The sequence below is a fragment of the Haplochromis burtoni genome, unplaced genomic scaffold (genome assembly GCF_018398535.1).
Source record: "Haplochromis burtoni strain Fernald_Lab_line unplaced genomic scaffold, NCSU_Asbu1 Contig_57, whole genome shotgun sequence".
Taxonomy (NCBI): domain Eukaryota; kingdom Metazoa; phylum Chordata; class Actinopteri; order Cichliformes; family Cichlidae; genus Haplochromis; species Haplochromis burtoni.
In genome coordinates, this window is record NW_024582418.1 from 789340 (window position 1) to 805276 (window position 15937).

Below are 15937 nucleotides of genomic sequence, written 5' to 3' on the forward strand. Positions count from 1 at the left end.
TGCACGCCTTGGAAAAATGGTTTGACTAAAACCACTATACTTAATTTTACAGGCATTTTACGGTTTATTTAAGTGGGGCTGGTGTCTTGAATTTAAAAACTTCCATTCATCAAAGTCATACTGGAAAGCTTTAAATATGAAAGATGAGTTTGAGGATTCGCGATACAATATTGTAGACATCTGTATTGCAATTTCGGTCTCAGTTTCATGGATTGTTACACACATTAAGCAGTGTGCTTCAAAGGCCCCATACCTCTCATATAAAAAGGATCATTATTGTTCTATGCAAATTTATGGGTGTGAACTTCATTTAAAAACTGTTTATTTCTTTCCTGTGGGTGATTTAGTATATTCTTTAAGCACAACAGTATAGTGCAAAACTGCAGGAAAGGACCTTTTTATATTTCCACATTTGAATCCTTAATCTGTATTTGTTTTAAACATATAGTTATTATATTTTAACACAGACAAACAAAATAGCCAAGGTCCCGAAAAATATTTAAACACCCTTTTTTGTCCCGAATACACATTAATTGTTTTACTTGGAAGGTTTGATACAATTTGTCTGGTCCACTGTGACTATATGAAACTTGTTTTGAACTTCTCTTCAGAAACCATTTTATACACGACTTTAACAGATGTGCACACAAACAGATGAAACAGCATCTGGACATCAAATACAAGAATGATGTATTCATACATTCTAAACTTCACCAGCCAGTGGGAATAATAATAAAGTATATCTTATTTTAAAAAGTGAAATCTACAGTATAATTACTTCATGTCAGCCACACATAGCTGGTTGGATTTATTGAAATTAAATTGAAATTTTTGTTTGCTTTTACACAAAATATTTGGATTTGTACAGTCCAGACTTTGTCACATGCCATGTAGCTTTGTGCTTTTTCATCTTTTAATTTAAAAAAAAAAGAAAAAAAAAAGAAAAGGAAAAGTCCCATTTATGGGTGATGAAAAAAAGTCAAACACCCAATGTGGAGCAAATAACAGTTTAGGTGGCCGTCACTGTCTCGACTTTCACACTGGTATCCAATTACACTGGAGACCTTCAAAGTTCAATGAGTAACCCATTGTGTGTATGCGTGCACATGGCGTTTTACACGTATAAGTTACAGCAAGTACAAAAGCGATTCCTGTTAATATATTTGAAAGTGTGTGGGAATTACTGCTCACACCTGCATGTGACAGACTTCTCACCTCTTTACTCTGAGTGTTTTATTCCCTGATTGCTTGCAGTTAAACAAGGTTTGGTTAATGCCTGAAAGAGTTTACTGCTAAACACTGCACTATTTATTTCCAGTTTTGTCCCAAGCTTTATGCTAGTTTAAAGCCAAAGAAATCTCACAGAGGAAAGACGAGTCTGTAGAGTGTTAATGTTGCCATTTTAATTTGGATTTTAGTCTTACGTTGGTGCTGTGGGCTGAAAAGAGCTCACTCAGGTTCATTTAGGGCTAATGAGAAAATCTGCCTGGTCTCTTAGGGCCTGCACCCCTCTGCTGACGTATCATGTCTGAATAAAACCAGACAAAAATGGGCGAATGTTGCTTAAGAAGTTTGGCTGCTAAAATGTTATGAGATATGTAGGTGGAACCCTTTTTGGCAGTGTGCTCCAGTATGTGTCACTTTTTGTGTTTTCCCAGCATTGTGACCCCACCACCCTCTGAATCACAACCAGATGGTCAGAGAGGGAGGGAGAAAGACAGCGAAGCAGACAGTTAGTGTACCTCTCGCTCAGCCCCTGTGGTGGTGTCCAGCAGCTTCTCCAGCTCATCGTGCATGGAGCTCTCCAGTTGCTGCCGCATCGTTTCCTGGAACTGAGCCATCCCTCCGTTAGCCACACCTTTACTCAGACCTAAACACGAAAGACGGTGAGATACGGAGTGAGACGGGAGACAGTTTTAACGTGTTTGATTCGTATCATATGCTCAATCCTCAGAGTGAAACATTTCTCGATTTTTTGCTGATTTTATTCATTGTTTATTTTTGTGTGTGATAAAATTATGTCTGATTACGCAACATAGAAACATAAATTCCTGTAAGGTTTTTCCTGGCTCAAAAACTTTAACCCACTTTAAAAAAAAAAAAAAAAAAAAAAAGGCTGATTATATTATTTCAGTTCTTACCTCTTTTGTAGCCAGTTAAAAACCCCACCTTAATGTGCAGAAAAGATAAGTCCATCTAAAGCGGAACTGGCCAATCAAATCAAGAAGTTGAATGCCCTTCGCCCCCGATTCTGTTTATAGTGTTTAATGGACAGAATTTCTACATGTAGCCAGACGGCTTCCTTTTTGGTAGTAGCTACAGTATGAAGATGTAAGCATGCAAGCACTGCATAGCACCCACAGACCACCAATGGGGGCTAGAGAAGCCCATATTAAGGATATCGCCTCTCTCTGACATCATACAGATCCAACAGTAAAAGAAAAAAATAGTCTGAAGCGTTAAAGCACTTTTAACTTTTAGCTTTTAACATACTTGCACATAAACTCAGGTTTGTAAAGTTACATCTGAACAAATCACAAGACTTCTGGAATGATGTCCTTTCAGAGGATGATGCCAAAGTGGAAACGTCTGGACATAATGCGCAGCCCCACTTTTGCTAAAATGCTCAACTTGCCTCCATATAAACACCTCATACCAACTGCGAAGCACAGGGGGTGATGAATTGGGCTTGTTTCGCACCAAGGACCTCTATAGCACATGGACACCTTGTGTTCCTTGAATCGTCAATGAATACAACCAGACTGAAATGCTGGTTTTTTTTAGCTTTTTTTTTTTTTTTTTACTTGCAGTCATTTTAGACCAAACGATTTTATCCTCAGTTTAATCAACAGCAGCCCTGATCTCAATGGAAACACCTGAGTGACTGATGTACAAAGAAGTAAACACAGGCTCTGTACCATTATTGTAGCATGGGCAGTCTTTGAGTCAACAGCCATCTGCACCGTATGATAAAAGCAATGACATTTAAGAGGAGGGCTGTCATGCTTCTAGTTAGACTTGACGTAAAAGGGTTGAGGTATACTTAAAGAGTCACTGTAGCACCCGTTATTCCAAGCAGCGACACCCTCGTGATTATGTTAGCTTGTGTCTAGCAATCTGTTCCATAGATAAGTAAACAATACTAAAAAACTAAACCTTGGTATTTGAGAGTCACAAGCAGTTTTAATGTAACTTCCTTGCATCACAGGAAAATAATGACAGCTAGCTAATTACATCTAAAGTTACAGCAGATCAGATTCAGAAAAGGAAAATATAGCTTTAAGATAGTTATGAAAACAGTTTTTTAACAGTAACATGCCCAACACAGGTTCTATGCTGTTGGTATTTTAAATCAACTTAATCTATGGCTAATTTATCTCTAAAATGGCAGTTTGTTGTTTATGTTAAGAAGTGATTATCAAATATCAGTCCATCTGTTAACATCGAGCACAAGGTAAACAATAGCTCTGCATGTGCCAATAAAACCATTAAACACTGACCAGTTAAAAAGCTTTGATTAAATAAAAAAAAAAAGATAAGGCAATTATACCTGCTAGCACAGCAATTTTCACCCTAATTGTTGTTATGGTCCATTAGTAAAAGCAGTTAAACATGTTCACTGCTTGTTAAGTAAAATGTGACACACATTGTCAAAAAAAGGTAAATATGACAATAGAAACTCACTTTTCCACAAACCATAAGCAAGAATAAAAATCTGAAGTTATTAAAAAACCTACATGAACTGTAGCTGAAATATAATGAATGGCAATGACAAAAATAATAATATTCACTGAGAACGCCTTGATAGTACCATTTATTGTTATTACTTAAAAAATGAAAAGCATACGAGTATATAAAGACGTTAGAAATCATTAACCTGCTGTGAGATATAGCTTATTAATTCCTGATATCCTGCCTTTCAGACTTTTTATTGCCAATTTCCCAAGTAGCGCTGCAACTAACCTTAAGTGACCTTACAACACAACAATCAACAGCTCCTGGCACAGAGACAAATATGACTACAGGAAACTGAACTTTGAAGCCAAATGGCAAATACCACGACATACTGTAATAGCAGACAGTAGCAAAGGGAAACAGTTTAACACCATTTAAAGATTTACGAAATCAGGTGTCAGTGTTACTGTGGACAAAATTACTCTCACTTTTCATGGGAAGTATTGCAGCATTAACCAACCACTTAATTATAGCATTTTAGAAGCAGAAACTTATGTAAACTATCACAATGAGGTGTTTGAGTCACCACATGTCAGCAGAACAATGATACCAATGATGAAAAAAAAAAAATCCCAACTGTGTTTATAACTGCTATAAAGCAGTTCAAGGTTGTGTGTTCATGTTAAGGAGGAATTGAATGAAACCAGTGAGTAAACTAGAAAACCGTGAGCAGACTGTCTCCCAAGAAGACCTTGCTTACAGACAGATTACTGGTAATCTACTAAAGATTATGTAAAGAAGACTCGTAAGGTCTCATTTTTCACATGAAGGCATCAGTTAACAATTACTCACAGTTATTAATGCATTCGTTTATTGACTTAAACATACATTTATCACACTATTGCTTATTTTATCACAGTGGGGCTACTCTACTATAGTAGTGAAGATTATTTAATATGATTACTAAAAGGTTTAGGAATAATAGTAGATTTATGAAATTAAAAAAAACAAAACTTTTCTTATTGGTCAAATGAATGATGGTAAACTCAACTAAACCTGTAACAGTCTGGCAAATAGTGGATTTTTATTTATTTTTTTAATAATCAGTGATTAAAATTAAAATGTGATAAATCACACTTTCTCATATGCGGGGGAAAGTTAAAGTTGATGTAAATAATGTTCTGAAATGAACAGGAAAAAACACATAGATCGTTTAAAAAATAAACATAATCCTTTAAGCCTCCCTCTCCTAGAGTCACAATTTTAGTAAAATAGAGATCACTTACCTTCGACATAAAGTGCCATGGTTAAGCTGCCAAGTAGTGTTTAAAATAATAGTGGACACGCTTTAAGTTTTGTATCCCAGAAAAAACAAGATGTCATTGAGCAAACATCCGGTGAATGGATTTAAAAATATATATAATAATAATATTAAAAGTTTCCTTGAGGTGTCCTTAAATCATCCGACTGGTCATTCTTTCATTGGTGCCCAAGCCTTTTAAATCGATCCAGCGTTGAAGCTTTAAAGGATAAGACGCTGTGCCTGCGAGTAAAACAAGGACACATTCATCCGACCACACTTATCTCTCTGGACACCAGCCAAGTGGTCCTCCCTTCAACGTGAAGTTGGATCCGATGTACCCAGCTCTTTTACTGCTCGTACCGCCCGTATTTCTCCCCCTGCCCCAACCCTGCAACCACGTCACAAATCCTTACTGTGTCTCACAACCTCTGGACACTTCTTTCCCCCAGCGCCTCTCCCCCTCCCCCTCGAGTGCTTTCATTTTTATCACCTTATGGCTGCCACAGGGATTTTTAAAGTCAACTAACACACACGCCGTCAATAATTAACCGGCGAGATGTGCAAAGACACACCCGGGCACACAGGTACAGTCACGCTGTCTGTATGACTTGCTGCCTGCGGAAATGAATTAGTGACTGAGTGATGTACAGACAGAGATGAACGCTATGCCCTCCACAAACAAGCAACACGCAAGGAGACAACTATAATCAACAACGGTGCCATGAACGTAACACTGGAGGAGGAAGAGGAACGACCTTTCTCAGCTGAAAAATGTCAAAAAGAAAACCCGGACATAGCGCCTCAACACCAGCCGCGTGTGGAGTCCTACCGATGGCTAATGTAGAGAGGGAAACACGTCATACACACACATTTGAAGCCATTTTCTTACTGTAGAATACTGGCGGAAGAAAAGTCGATGGGGTCGGCCTGGTCCTGCAGGTCTGGAGGACCACAGAGATCCAGCAGAGGAGACAGCGGGGTACACAAAAATATGTATGTGTTTTATTTACACCTTAATTCAAGCCGCTTCTGCTGCCCTTCGACATCGCTGAATGGGTGTTAAAAAAAAGCACAGGACGTACAAAAAAGGTGCAGAAGTTAAAAAGGTGATCGGATAGTTTTTGAAGATATTTTACACTCCAGTGCCATTCTAGGCAACGACGAATCGGAACGCCGAGGGAGGATGGGAGCCAATGACAAATGCTGTTTTTGTGTGCGTGGTTTTAACAGCCAATAGGATTCTGCTACGTGCGATGTTGGTTTCTGGCAATGTCTGATTGAAGATAGCTCAAAATTAGGGCTGTTCGATATAACGATATAAAAACGTCTATCGTTTAATTTTGCGCTATCGTTTATTTCGTGGTGTCGCAAAATAAACTGTTTACGGCAATATTGCAATATTTTTTCATCGTTTTGATGGTCACTGTAGTGGCTATATTAATTTCTTAAAGTTCTCTCTTTCTCTTATATTTAATATAACCACAGTACGGACGGACAAGCGCCTGTATTTATGTGTTGACGTTAGCAACAACGACGGTAAAACCATCGCGTCACGTGTCGGATTGTTTATTTTTCACGTAAACCTTTCACAATAAAGCTCAATATCCCGTTGAGACTTTTCAAAATAAACTGAATCACGTGAAAGAGTATGCAGAGTATTTTCGGATGAGAAGCAAAAAAAGAGCCGCCAGGTGCTAAAAAGTAAACCTTAGACTCAAACGTTAGAACAGGCTTTTCCTCGCAGCACGCTGTGTAATAAATACAAAATATTGAAATAAGTGATATCAAGAAAAAGAAGTAACGTGTTCACATTGACAGGTGTGACATCTATGAAACGCCTGCGAATGATTTTTTTTTTCATGTAAATTTAATGTAAAGATTAAAACGAGTACTTTAACTGGGATTTCCAAAATGAAACTGTTGATATGGGAGTGGTGACTGTTTTTGGTAGATTTGCCCCATTTAACGCTTATCCTCAGTGAACCAGCTGTGAATTTATTAATTGCAGATGTTACATAACTCTTCATACTGTAACTGAGTAAAAAATAAAACAGGAAATGCTGCCCCTGCCTGGTGAAACTGTGTCATTTCACTGTAAGTGAATCACTACTTTACTTACTGTCCCCCCCCCAAGTACCTGCTTTACCTGGGCTGCACACTGCAAGCAACAAGGTATAATCTCTGTAATGGAATAATGGTTGCATAAAGCCACATGTCAAGTCTTAATAAGTTAACTTTATATTTTATCAGGACCCCGTCTGTCCTGACTCCATCACAATCAGGTTGTGCCTATAGGAAATCTGAAAACTACTGAAGTCCAAACAGAGCTTTCAAAAATACCTTAAATTACTCACTATGCAAAATAGCACATAATAAAAATATGCATGCATAACTAATGTTAGTACACCATTTAAATGTTGCAATAGGACCCAATTTTAGTTACTTTATATACATACATAATATGTTAAATATACTACACAACTACAGAGCACAAACTAATCGAGCATTTGCATCAAATTATCCTTAAACAGAATTGACTCATTGAGGCCCATCTGGTAACCTAGGGGATTCAAACAGCCTATTGTGAGTGCTTTAAAAGGTTGTGTGTGTGTCTCTCTCTCACACACACACACACACACACACACACACACACACACACACACACACACACACACACACGTTTAGTGGCTGAGGTTTACCAACTCAAGGCTTGTATTGCCAAAACCTGGAAAAAAATGACAGCATCCATGTATGGAAATCAATAATCAGACAACTTATTGTTTTTTCTATTAATTTATTTATTTTTAATTGTCTCAGCGTTAATATTCCAGTGTTTTAGGACTTCACTAGCTGTAAAAAGGATCCATGTAATAATCAATAAAGGGAAAAAACAATGGAGAGAGCTTTAACCGGTATAGTGGAGTTTCAGTGTACTGTATACTTATGGTGAGTGATACTTGTGCATCATGACGTACAACAACTGCTTTTGACTTAAACTTACCCAGTCATATGTTGTCAAAAGTATGACACATTTTTGTGATCTTGAATAACAATAACAATCAGATTCACATCGTTTGACATACAAATGCAACTTTACACCCATAAGCACCAACTCGCTCACACACAAGCACACAGTAATGGAGGGGCTGGTGGAGTGCTTCATCACAGGCGTGCATCTGGAGTTTTGAGGCTGTCTAAGTGCTGCTGTGCAGGCTCTAGTCATACTCCAAGGAAAGCCACAGCTGTGTCCCTCTCCTCCACCAGTTCAGCTGCAGTGGCATCCATCTTTGATTTGGAAAAATCATTGATTGCCAGACTGTCCACGATTTTCCAGGTCTTGTTCTGAAAAAAAAAAAAAATAAAAATAAAATGTACCTTCAGTTTTGTTCTTTGATCTATAATGTTTCTAGAAATCCCCAAAATTTTATTTAATGCAAACTTTAATTTAAAAAGAAACAAACAAAACAAAATCAAAACAACAAAAACCCTATTCAATATAAAATCCACATCCAAAAAAAAAAGACAATGGAGGGTAATGCTAGTCTTAAGCTGCACTGAAAAGATGATGCTAGCTGCTAGAAGAATGGAGACAAAAGTGAGATCGAGGCTTACCTGGATCTGGACAGGGAATGAGTAGATTAGGTCTTCAGGGACTCCATAGGAGTTGCCAGTTGAGTAAACACCCATAGAGGTAAACTCACCCTTAAAAAAAAAAAAAAAAAAAAAAAAAAAAAGGAAAAAACCTCATTAAAAGTGAATTTAAAATAAAATGCAGCCTTTCCAAATACTTTGCATCACTGACAATAGAACCATATGTAACCTGTCAGAAATCTGAAGCCGTTTTCACACCCGCAGCATTTAGTCCATTTAAATCAAACTCTGGTTTGTTTTACCCCTGTGGTGAGGTTCATGTGTGCTGGTTAAAACACAGTAATGGCACTCAGGTGTGGACCAAAACAACCGCACCACAACCTTTTGGAGGGTGAACCTGAGCTGACCACGACAAAAAACAAACAACGACTACTTGTTTGTCCAAGTTTGAGGTTTTTTAAAAATCAAACCCCCCCCCCACACACACTACTCAGAGCTGTATTGTGAGGACCCTCATTGACATAATGCTTTCCCTAGCCCCTTCCCCTAACCATTAAAAATGAATGCCTAATCCTAACCCTTATCCTAAACCTAACCATAACCTAATTGTAACCTTGACACTAAAACCACATTTTGAGCCTCAAACATGCCTTTAAATATGTGAGGACCGGGTTGTGTGTCCTCACAAGTGACTGCTGGTTCTCACAAGTATAGTAGAATGCAGATTTCGGTCGAACGACAGACAGACACGTACTACAGATATGCAAAGGTCTGTGCAGAATAGTAACCATCTGTGAAATGAATGCAAAGTCTGTGTCCAGAACACAGGACATTCTTTCTGCATTTACTTGCCGCAGACACATCTGGCCAGTGACCAGACTGAATACTCAGTGGTTTGTAGTGATGCATTTTGGTGTCCTTGGAGTTCTCTTGTATCTTTTTCTAGTGTTTTGATTTGTTTTCACACATAAAAAAAAAAATCCAAGTTTATAAACTCAATCGTTCTGCTACGATGAAGGAAGTATAAATAAATGAAAAATAATCTAATTTGCTACAGTGCATCTTGAGTATAGGATCTTGTTAGATTTAGGAACCTACAGTTTGTCAAAATAGTTGCAAATTAATATCAATGGTGCAAAGGGGGCATCATCCTAACATGTCAAAAATAATGGTGGTCACCAGTGCTACCCCTCAGTGTTCTAGCAGATGCACCTATGGTGTAAACTTGAAAATCCTCAGTGAGGACCTTTGACCTTGAGTTTTAAACTCATCTGAGATTTTTAGTAGATGCACCTATGGTATCAATATGAAAAGCCTACATCACCCCATTCCAATTATTGCATTCACAAACTTGAATGTCCATGCCACTGTCTGCCCAATGACAATACCCCAGCAGCCTTTTACAGCTGAGGGGTAAAAAGTGCAATATGCGAAAATTCCCAAATGACCGATATAACAAACAGATGTAGGATTTACCTCATGGGTGCCTGACCAGATGTCTCTCATGTGGTCACAGATGGCCTTGGCTGCAGACATGGCACTAGAAAGTTTCCTGGCCTTGATGACTGCAGCACCTCTCTGTTGCACAGTCTGCAAAGTAAGAACATGGGCCATTAAATGAAAATGCAGGAGTGTTATTGAGCTCTGTGACTAGGTTTGATTTTGAGAATCAGTTCTCTTTATCAACTGGACTCCTGTAAATGCTGCCCCTGCCTACTACTACTATACTTACTACCCAAATATCTGCTTTACATGCACACTGCAAGCAACAAGGTATAAACGTGTTCTCCCTTTGTTCATAAGTGGCAGACACAAGGACTGGTACACTGTCTGTAGCGATGCAAAGATTGTTGTAATGAAGAGATCTGATCATGACAGTGAAGCTGTCAGGTAAGGACAGGAACATAGGGTATTGCTACAAAATGTGTGAAGAATAAGATTAGAGACAAGCACCTTCTAGGTAAGGGTTGTTTCAGGCATACCTACCTGAAAGAACCCAGGATAGACCCAACAAATATGACTTTTGGAGGTTTTGGAAACACACCCTGAGGATTTGACCATTCTGCAAATCTTTGAGGTTTTTGGTTCACAAAATATATAAATAAATAAATAAATAAGTTTTTGAATGTCTCCCAGAAAATATTTTGCTTGAAGGAAAATTACATGTTTGCTAGCAGAAAAGGGGCCTCATACAAGTGCTTATAGTTTGTCTTTAGAGCAAGCTCAAGGCTGACTTTTCTGTAGCCATTATCACTTAAATTTAGTCAGTGGTGCTCAAGGCTCCAAAATAAATGTGGCATTTGAAAAACTGAACTCCAAACCTATAACCACATAAAATTAGACCGTTTGCTTATACAAATGAATAATTTTGCAGTTCAAATGGACTTGGAAAACAGGTGAGTATATCAGCTCAGCCTAAAAAAGGGACTTCATGTCTTACTGACATCTGCCCGCATGAACAGTGACCGCAAAACTGACTATTGTGCAAATTTAAAAAAAAAAAAAAAAGCATTGTTAAACCACAAATGTAACCACTAATGTTCAGAACCATTAATCTTATTAGGAGTGTCAGGATGAAGAAAAGATAGAACAATAAAGTAAAATATGAGGATTATATTATATTCCTTTTTTCAAGCACAGCCAAAAGCATCCGAGTGAGAGTACACTCCAGCTATAAAATATCATGCTTTCATCTAGAAATCAATAACTCACAGTAATGAAATCGCCTTTAAGCCAATCATCATCCTTGATTGCATCAAAGCAGGTCAGCTCACTGCCGGACATGTTGACCTTGCAGTGGTGAACATCTGGGTATTGTGTGGAGGAGTGGTTCCCCCAGATGATCACATTCTTCACCTGAGTGGCTGGAATACCACAGCGCATTGCCACCTACAGGATACGAAGAAAAGCCAGGTTTGCAGTCAGCCAAGATTAACAATGTGGCTGCCAAACGTCTGAGACCGCCATCAGAAAGTGAAAGAAGTGAGAGGACTGTACCTGAGAGCGAGCCCGGTTGTGGTCCAGACGGGTGAGGCAGGAAAAGTTCTCTTTGGGGATAGAGGGAGCAGACTTTGCTGCAACCAGACAGTTGGTGTTGGCAGGGTTTCCCACAACCAGCACCTGAACACACATAAACCAATTTAAAAAACATGCCATGCAGATTTTATGTCTTATTACTATCATGAGTAAATCGAGCAAACTTGTATTATGCAACACCGAGAAGGGAAAAATGTTTTGGCATCAGGAAATACTTCATTAGGATTTTGCCATTTTTCCCAGAAGCACAAAATGTTTAGGAAACATTTCTATCTATTTGGCAGAGGCTGAGAAGTTTCTTTCAAATTTGCTCACTTGACAGGAAGGGAGTGTTTTACATCAGAAAATATGCTTCTAATTACCTTCACAGTCTTCTTGGCATACTTATCCAGGGCAGCTCCCTGGTTCTTAAAGATGGCCACATTCGCTTTAAGGAGGTCCTTCCTCTCCATACCCTCCTTTCTGGGCATTGAGCCCACCAAGATGGCTGCATCCAGGTCCTTGAAGGCTACCTCCTCTTTGTCAGTGGGTATGATCTCTGTAGAAGGAGAAAATTAATTGACAATAGGTTTTTAGTACTTTACTCTTTGGCAATTTGTCAACTTTGAACCTTGAGAGGGATTATTAAGTTCATAGTGGAATTTGTTCCTGAAGGGAAGCAGTCAAATCAAATGTGACAATTGGAAAAAAATGAATTCCTTTTAAATTAATGGCACATCAGATCTTTACTGCAATATGGGAACATTGTGTCAGCTCCTGATAAAAGTTGCATGAGTAAAAGTTGCTCACACACACTCCCTAAAACTGTTATAACAAAAGAACATGAGGTCCACAGGAAGTCCTTCCTGTTTGTGTTGTGCATCTGACATTTACCGTGTTGACTCTTTAATTGTTTGAGACAAAGCATCACTCTAAAGTGCAGTCATAAGATTTAGAAAAATGGTGACCAGTTTGATGAGAACTGCATTTATCTTTGTCTTGATGTGCATGAGGTGTTGTCTTTGCATCGTGGCTGGCTAATACAGGGGCCTCTTTCAGCCCCCGTGCAAACAAAAGCAAAGGACAGCACCATTGCAAAGTAAAAATTCCAGGTCACAATGGAGATGGCACATAGTGGCGCCTCATGACTGAGTCCATGACAGCAGGAACGAAACACACAAACAAACAAAAAACAAACAAAAAACTGGGTCCATACAAGAAAACGAGCCCATTTGTGCAAACAAAATCTTTAAAGCATTCAAGAAAAACCACCACCTCCAACAAAAATGGTGTAGGTTCCTCTTATTAGCTAACATCTGCTCATGGATCATATTTTGGGATATGTAGGTATAGAAGGAAAGGTGGATTAAAACATTTACAAGGTGATCCCTCTGCCAAAAAAAAAAAAAAAAAAAAATCCACACACATGAAGAAATGGTATCTGTATAAATGGAAATACAGACAAAAAAAATAAAAACACCATTGTTTGCCTCCAGCAAGGCATTCTTTTTCATGAACGATGGGAAGATTGAGCGTGAGTTGGAACAGCAGATCTCATTTGTCATATGGTCGTTTAAGAATTTATTTAAGTGTATTGAAGTATCACAGGCAGTTCTATTATTAACAATAGAAAAGGCTGAAAGCAAAGAAAAGAAAAAACAAAAAAGAATTTAGCTACTTCTGCTCTCAAAATTCCCGCTTGTCAAAAAAAGAAAACATGCCTATACAAAAAAAAAAACTAAACAAAAGAACACCCAAAAACAACAACAACAACAACAACAACAACACAAAAAAAAACCAACAACAAAAAAAACAAACAAAAAACAAAAACAAACCCCACTGGTATTGCTCAATTATTAAAGGACTACCTTTCAGAAGTGGAAGGGCACAGTCCTGCAGCTCCATGACTACACCTTCCAGGACCGGCAGCATGGGGGTGATGTCCAACAGGAGCAAAATGATTGGCTGCCAGAAGAAAAAGGAAATAACTGAATTTAAATGCAATTGCATAATAACCCCTGTATACAATTACATGTCAGTGGGAGACTTGGTTCTCTGCGACAGCATGGGAAGGCCTAAGCCATGTACCAATTGGATCAAGTGCTCTTGGCACAAGATCCGCTTCATTGACTTCAAGGACAGTCCAGGTTGATCTGAGCGGTCATAAATAAGCTAGTGTAACCTGATCAATTTCCAAAGGAACAACATACAGTATGTGCAATGTCATCCCAGATATGACCTGGAAAATTTGTGACAGTCCCAGCTGTCAGTTTTATGGGTGCCAGGCAGAAGGAACTGAGTGTTTAACAAGCGCAGGGCAAAACCCTTCTTTACCTGGTCTTGGCCAAACACATCTCCTTTGGCAATGCTGAACAACAGGGAATAGGCAATCTGCCCAGCAGCACCGGTCACCAGAACTCTAATAGGCTCAGCCTGCAAGACACAAGGTGAAGAAATCTGCTGTTAACAATCACAGTATTGAATTCTCTCATAAGACAAGCATGAAAGTTTAACTGGAGCTGCACGTGGGCTGGGTGTCCATTCTTGTCTAAAAGATTTAGTAAAGCAGGGGGTGAGTTCAAAAATAGCCCTGTGCCTGCAGACACGATTTAGGGTTGCATAACAAATGAGTATATACTTGGGGGATCAGGTTCATCGCCATCTTTGACACTTATTCGATAGCATCAATTTAAAATAACCAAAATAAGAAAAGTGTCACGTGACTTTGACACGAAAGGAGACTTTTTAAATAAAGTCAACTTTTGAGTCCTCTGGTTGGCTGCGTCATGCCGTGAGCTAGAAACAACGCATACCTTACTTTGTGAATTTCCTACATTAGCAGGGTGAATATCAGTTTAATCTCCAGTGCAGAAAAAAATAAGTTAACCAACATATTTACTGTATCTACTCACCATACTGCCAAGACAAGCAAGACGTCCCTCACGCTTCTCTGTTTCTCCCACTTGTCGCTCAAGCCAGAGGTCACTCGTATTTAAGCTCTTTTGATTACGACACTTACAATCGCCAAACGGCAGCTTGAGGATCCATGTAGTTGTAGTTTTCATCGTTTGTGTAGTCTTTTATGTATTTTTCAAATGCTACATAAATAAGCTAGCTTCAACAAGAAAGGTATTAGCAAGCAAATAAACAATCCTACAGACTGCAGTACCATTACCAATGCTATAAAAAAGGCTCCTCCATGATATCGATATTTACTGTGCTAGCTGGTTAGCATAGCCTTGGAAGATTCGCTTACCGTTGCTTAGCGACCTTGCTAGTAGCGTGAGTGCAGTTTGTCATTAGCTTAGCAAACAGATGCACAGACAAACAGATGGTGCAGTTAATTTGGCAGAGCAGTGAGATGATCAGGTGAAACTATCTTTATATATCGAGGTATAGTACAGTTCGTACAAGTCTACGTTAATGCTAGTTGCTATCTATCTGTAGTGAACAGTCAGTATGAAAGTTTTGTAGTAGCTATTAAGTTTAAGAAAACGCTGAAGTCAATCGGGTGGAGAAAGAACAGACACTGCTGCAGCCCTCGTCAATGAGATAATTGAGGTGAGTTGTTAATAACCTGCTTCTTTCGATATCCCCGTGTCCTTCATGGCGGCGGTGTTATGGACCATTCTACAATTGCAGGATATTTTCTGTTTCTCACGTGAATTTGAAAACAATTCATGCACAAAATACTAGAACATTTATTTGTTGTGTAAAATTAAACCTGCACTGGGACAAAATGTAAACCTAGTAGTTGAAAAAGTGGTCCCAAAATATATAAAATGCAAAACAGCCTCCCCCCCCCGCATGTCAACTAACAGTTAAAATACTTAAAATACGTTATAAATCTTTTGTTGTTATTGTTTTTCTGTGTTTGTTGACATATTTCTCCTATAATACAGCAATAACTCAGAACAATAATTATCCTCAGCAAATTTTGTCCCACCGTATATGCACAACCCTGATACTGAAACCTATTCAGTCTGGGAAGGGAAAAGACAGAACCGTCCCGAAAAAAGACGAAATGACACGATTGAGTTGTGTGTTAACAATATGGGTCAACTAAAAGTCAGACCTCTTTGATACATTTAGCATTTTTCCCTTGTAGTATGTTCTGACTAGACTGAGTCAATGCAACCTTGTTACCCGTGTAACCAAAATAAAATTAATTAATTTAGGTTTCCTTCCTTTTATATAACTACATTTATCCCTGACTGTCACAGTGCATTAGGTTCCAGAGCTCACATTTGTCAATTACCTGTTTTGCGCCACTATGTTAAATACATATAAAGCAAAGCATAACAAAGTAATATTTTATTGAGAAAAACATTTCTGTTTACCTGAACATTTTTT

At 38.5% G+C, this 15937-nt stretch overlaps 3 protein-coding genes across 4 annotated transcripts in view; 1 reads left to right on the plus strand and 2 right to left on the minus strand.

Annotated features, from left to right (window-relative positions):
• The window catches only part of ugp2b (UDP-glucose pyrophosphorylase 2b), a 33033-nt gene extending 26745 nt beyond the window's left edge, over positions 1 to 6288 (minus strand). Inside the window, exons 1-2 of one of the 2 annotated variants that reach the window (XM_005922433.3) lie at positions 5868 to 6288; positions 1743 to 1870 (exon numbers count right to left, since the gene is read on the minus strand). In XM_005922433.3, the coding sequence (XP_005922495.1) occupies positions 1743 to 1841 (99 nt within the window). In that variant the 5' untranslated portion in view covers positions 1842 to 1870; positions 5868 to 6288. Of the gene's footprint in view, positions 1 to 1742; positions 1871 to 4961; positions 5341 to 5867 lie in introns of those variants that run through there. The other variant, XM_005922432.3, reaches the window with a different exon arrangement.
• A 1497-nt stretch (positions 6289 to 7785) lies between these two features.
• On the minus strand, positions 7786 to 15122 carry mdh1ab (malate dehydrogenase 1Ab, NAD (soluble)). The gene is made up of 9 exons (XM_005922434.3): positions 14497 to 15122; positions 13919 to 14017; positions 13453 to 13549; positions 11968 to 12143; positions 11567 to 11689; positions 11282 to 11458; positions 10046 to 10159; positions 8591 to 8680; positions 7786 to 8320 (listed from the first exon to the last, which is right to left on the minus strand). The coding sequence occupies exons 1-9, from the start codon at positions 14647 to 14649 to the stop codon at positions 8198 to 8200; spliced, it is 1152 nt and encodes a 383-aa protein (XP_005922496.1). The 5' UTR covers positions 14650 to 15122; the 3' UTR covers positions 7786 to 8197.
• LOC102294935 (WD repeat containing planar cell polarity effector) overlaps positions 14946 to 15937 on the plus strand; it is an 89926-nt gene continuing 88934 nt past the window's right edge. The window contains exons 1-2 of the mRNA XM_042220925.1: positions 14946 to 14953; positions 15088 to 15145. Coding sequence (XP_042076859.1) covers positions 14946 to 14953; positions 15088 to 15145 — 66 coding nt within the window. The remainder of the gene's footprint in view (positions 14954 to 15087; positions 15146 to 15937) is intronic.

Excerpts from the sequence above, each read along its gene's own strand:
- mdh1ab (XM_005922434.3), bottom strand. The coding sequence starts at position 14,649 with ATGAAAACTACAACTACATGGATCCTCAAGCTGCCGTTTGGCGATTGT. Across the intron at positions 13,550-13,918 it reads ATGTGTTTGGCCAAGACCAG|CCAATCATTTTGCTCCTGTT; the intron begins GTAAAGAAGGGT and ends TTCTTCTGGCAG. Across the intron at positions 12,144-13,452 it reads TGCCCTTCCACTTCTGAAAG|AGATCATACCCACTGACAAA; the intron begins GTAGTCCTTTAA and ends CTCCTTCTACAG.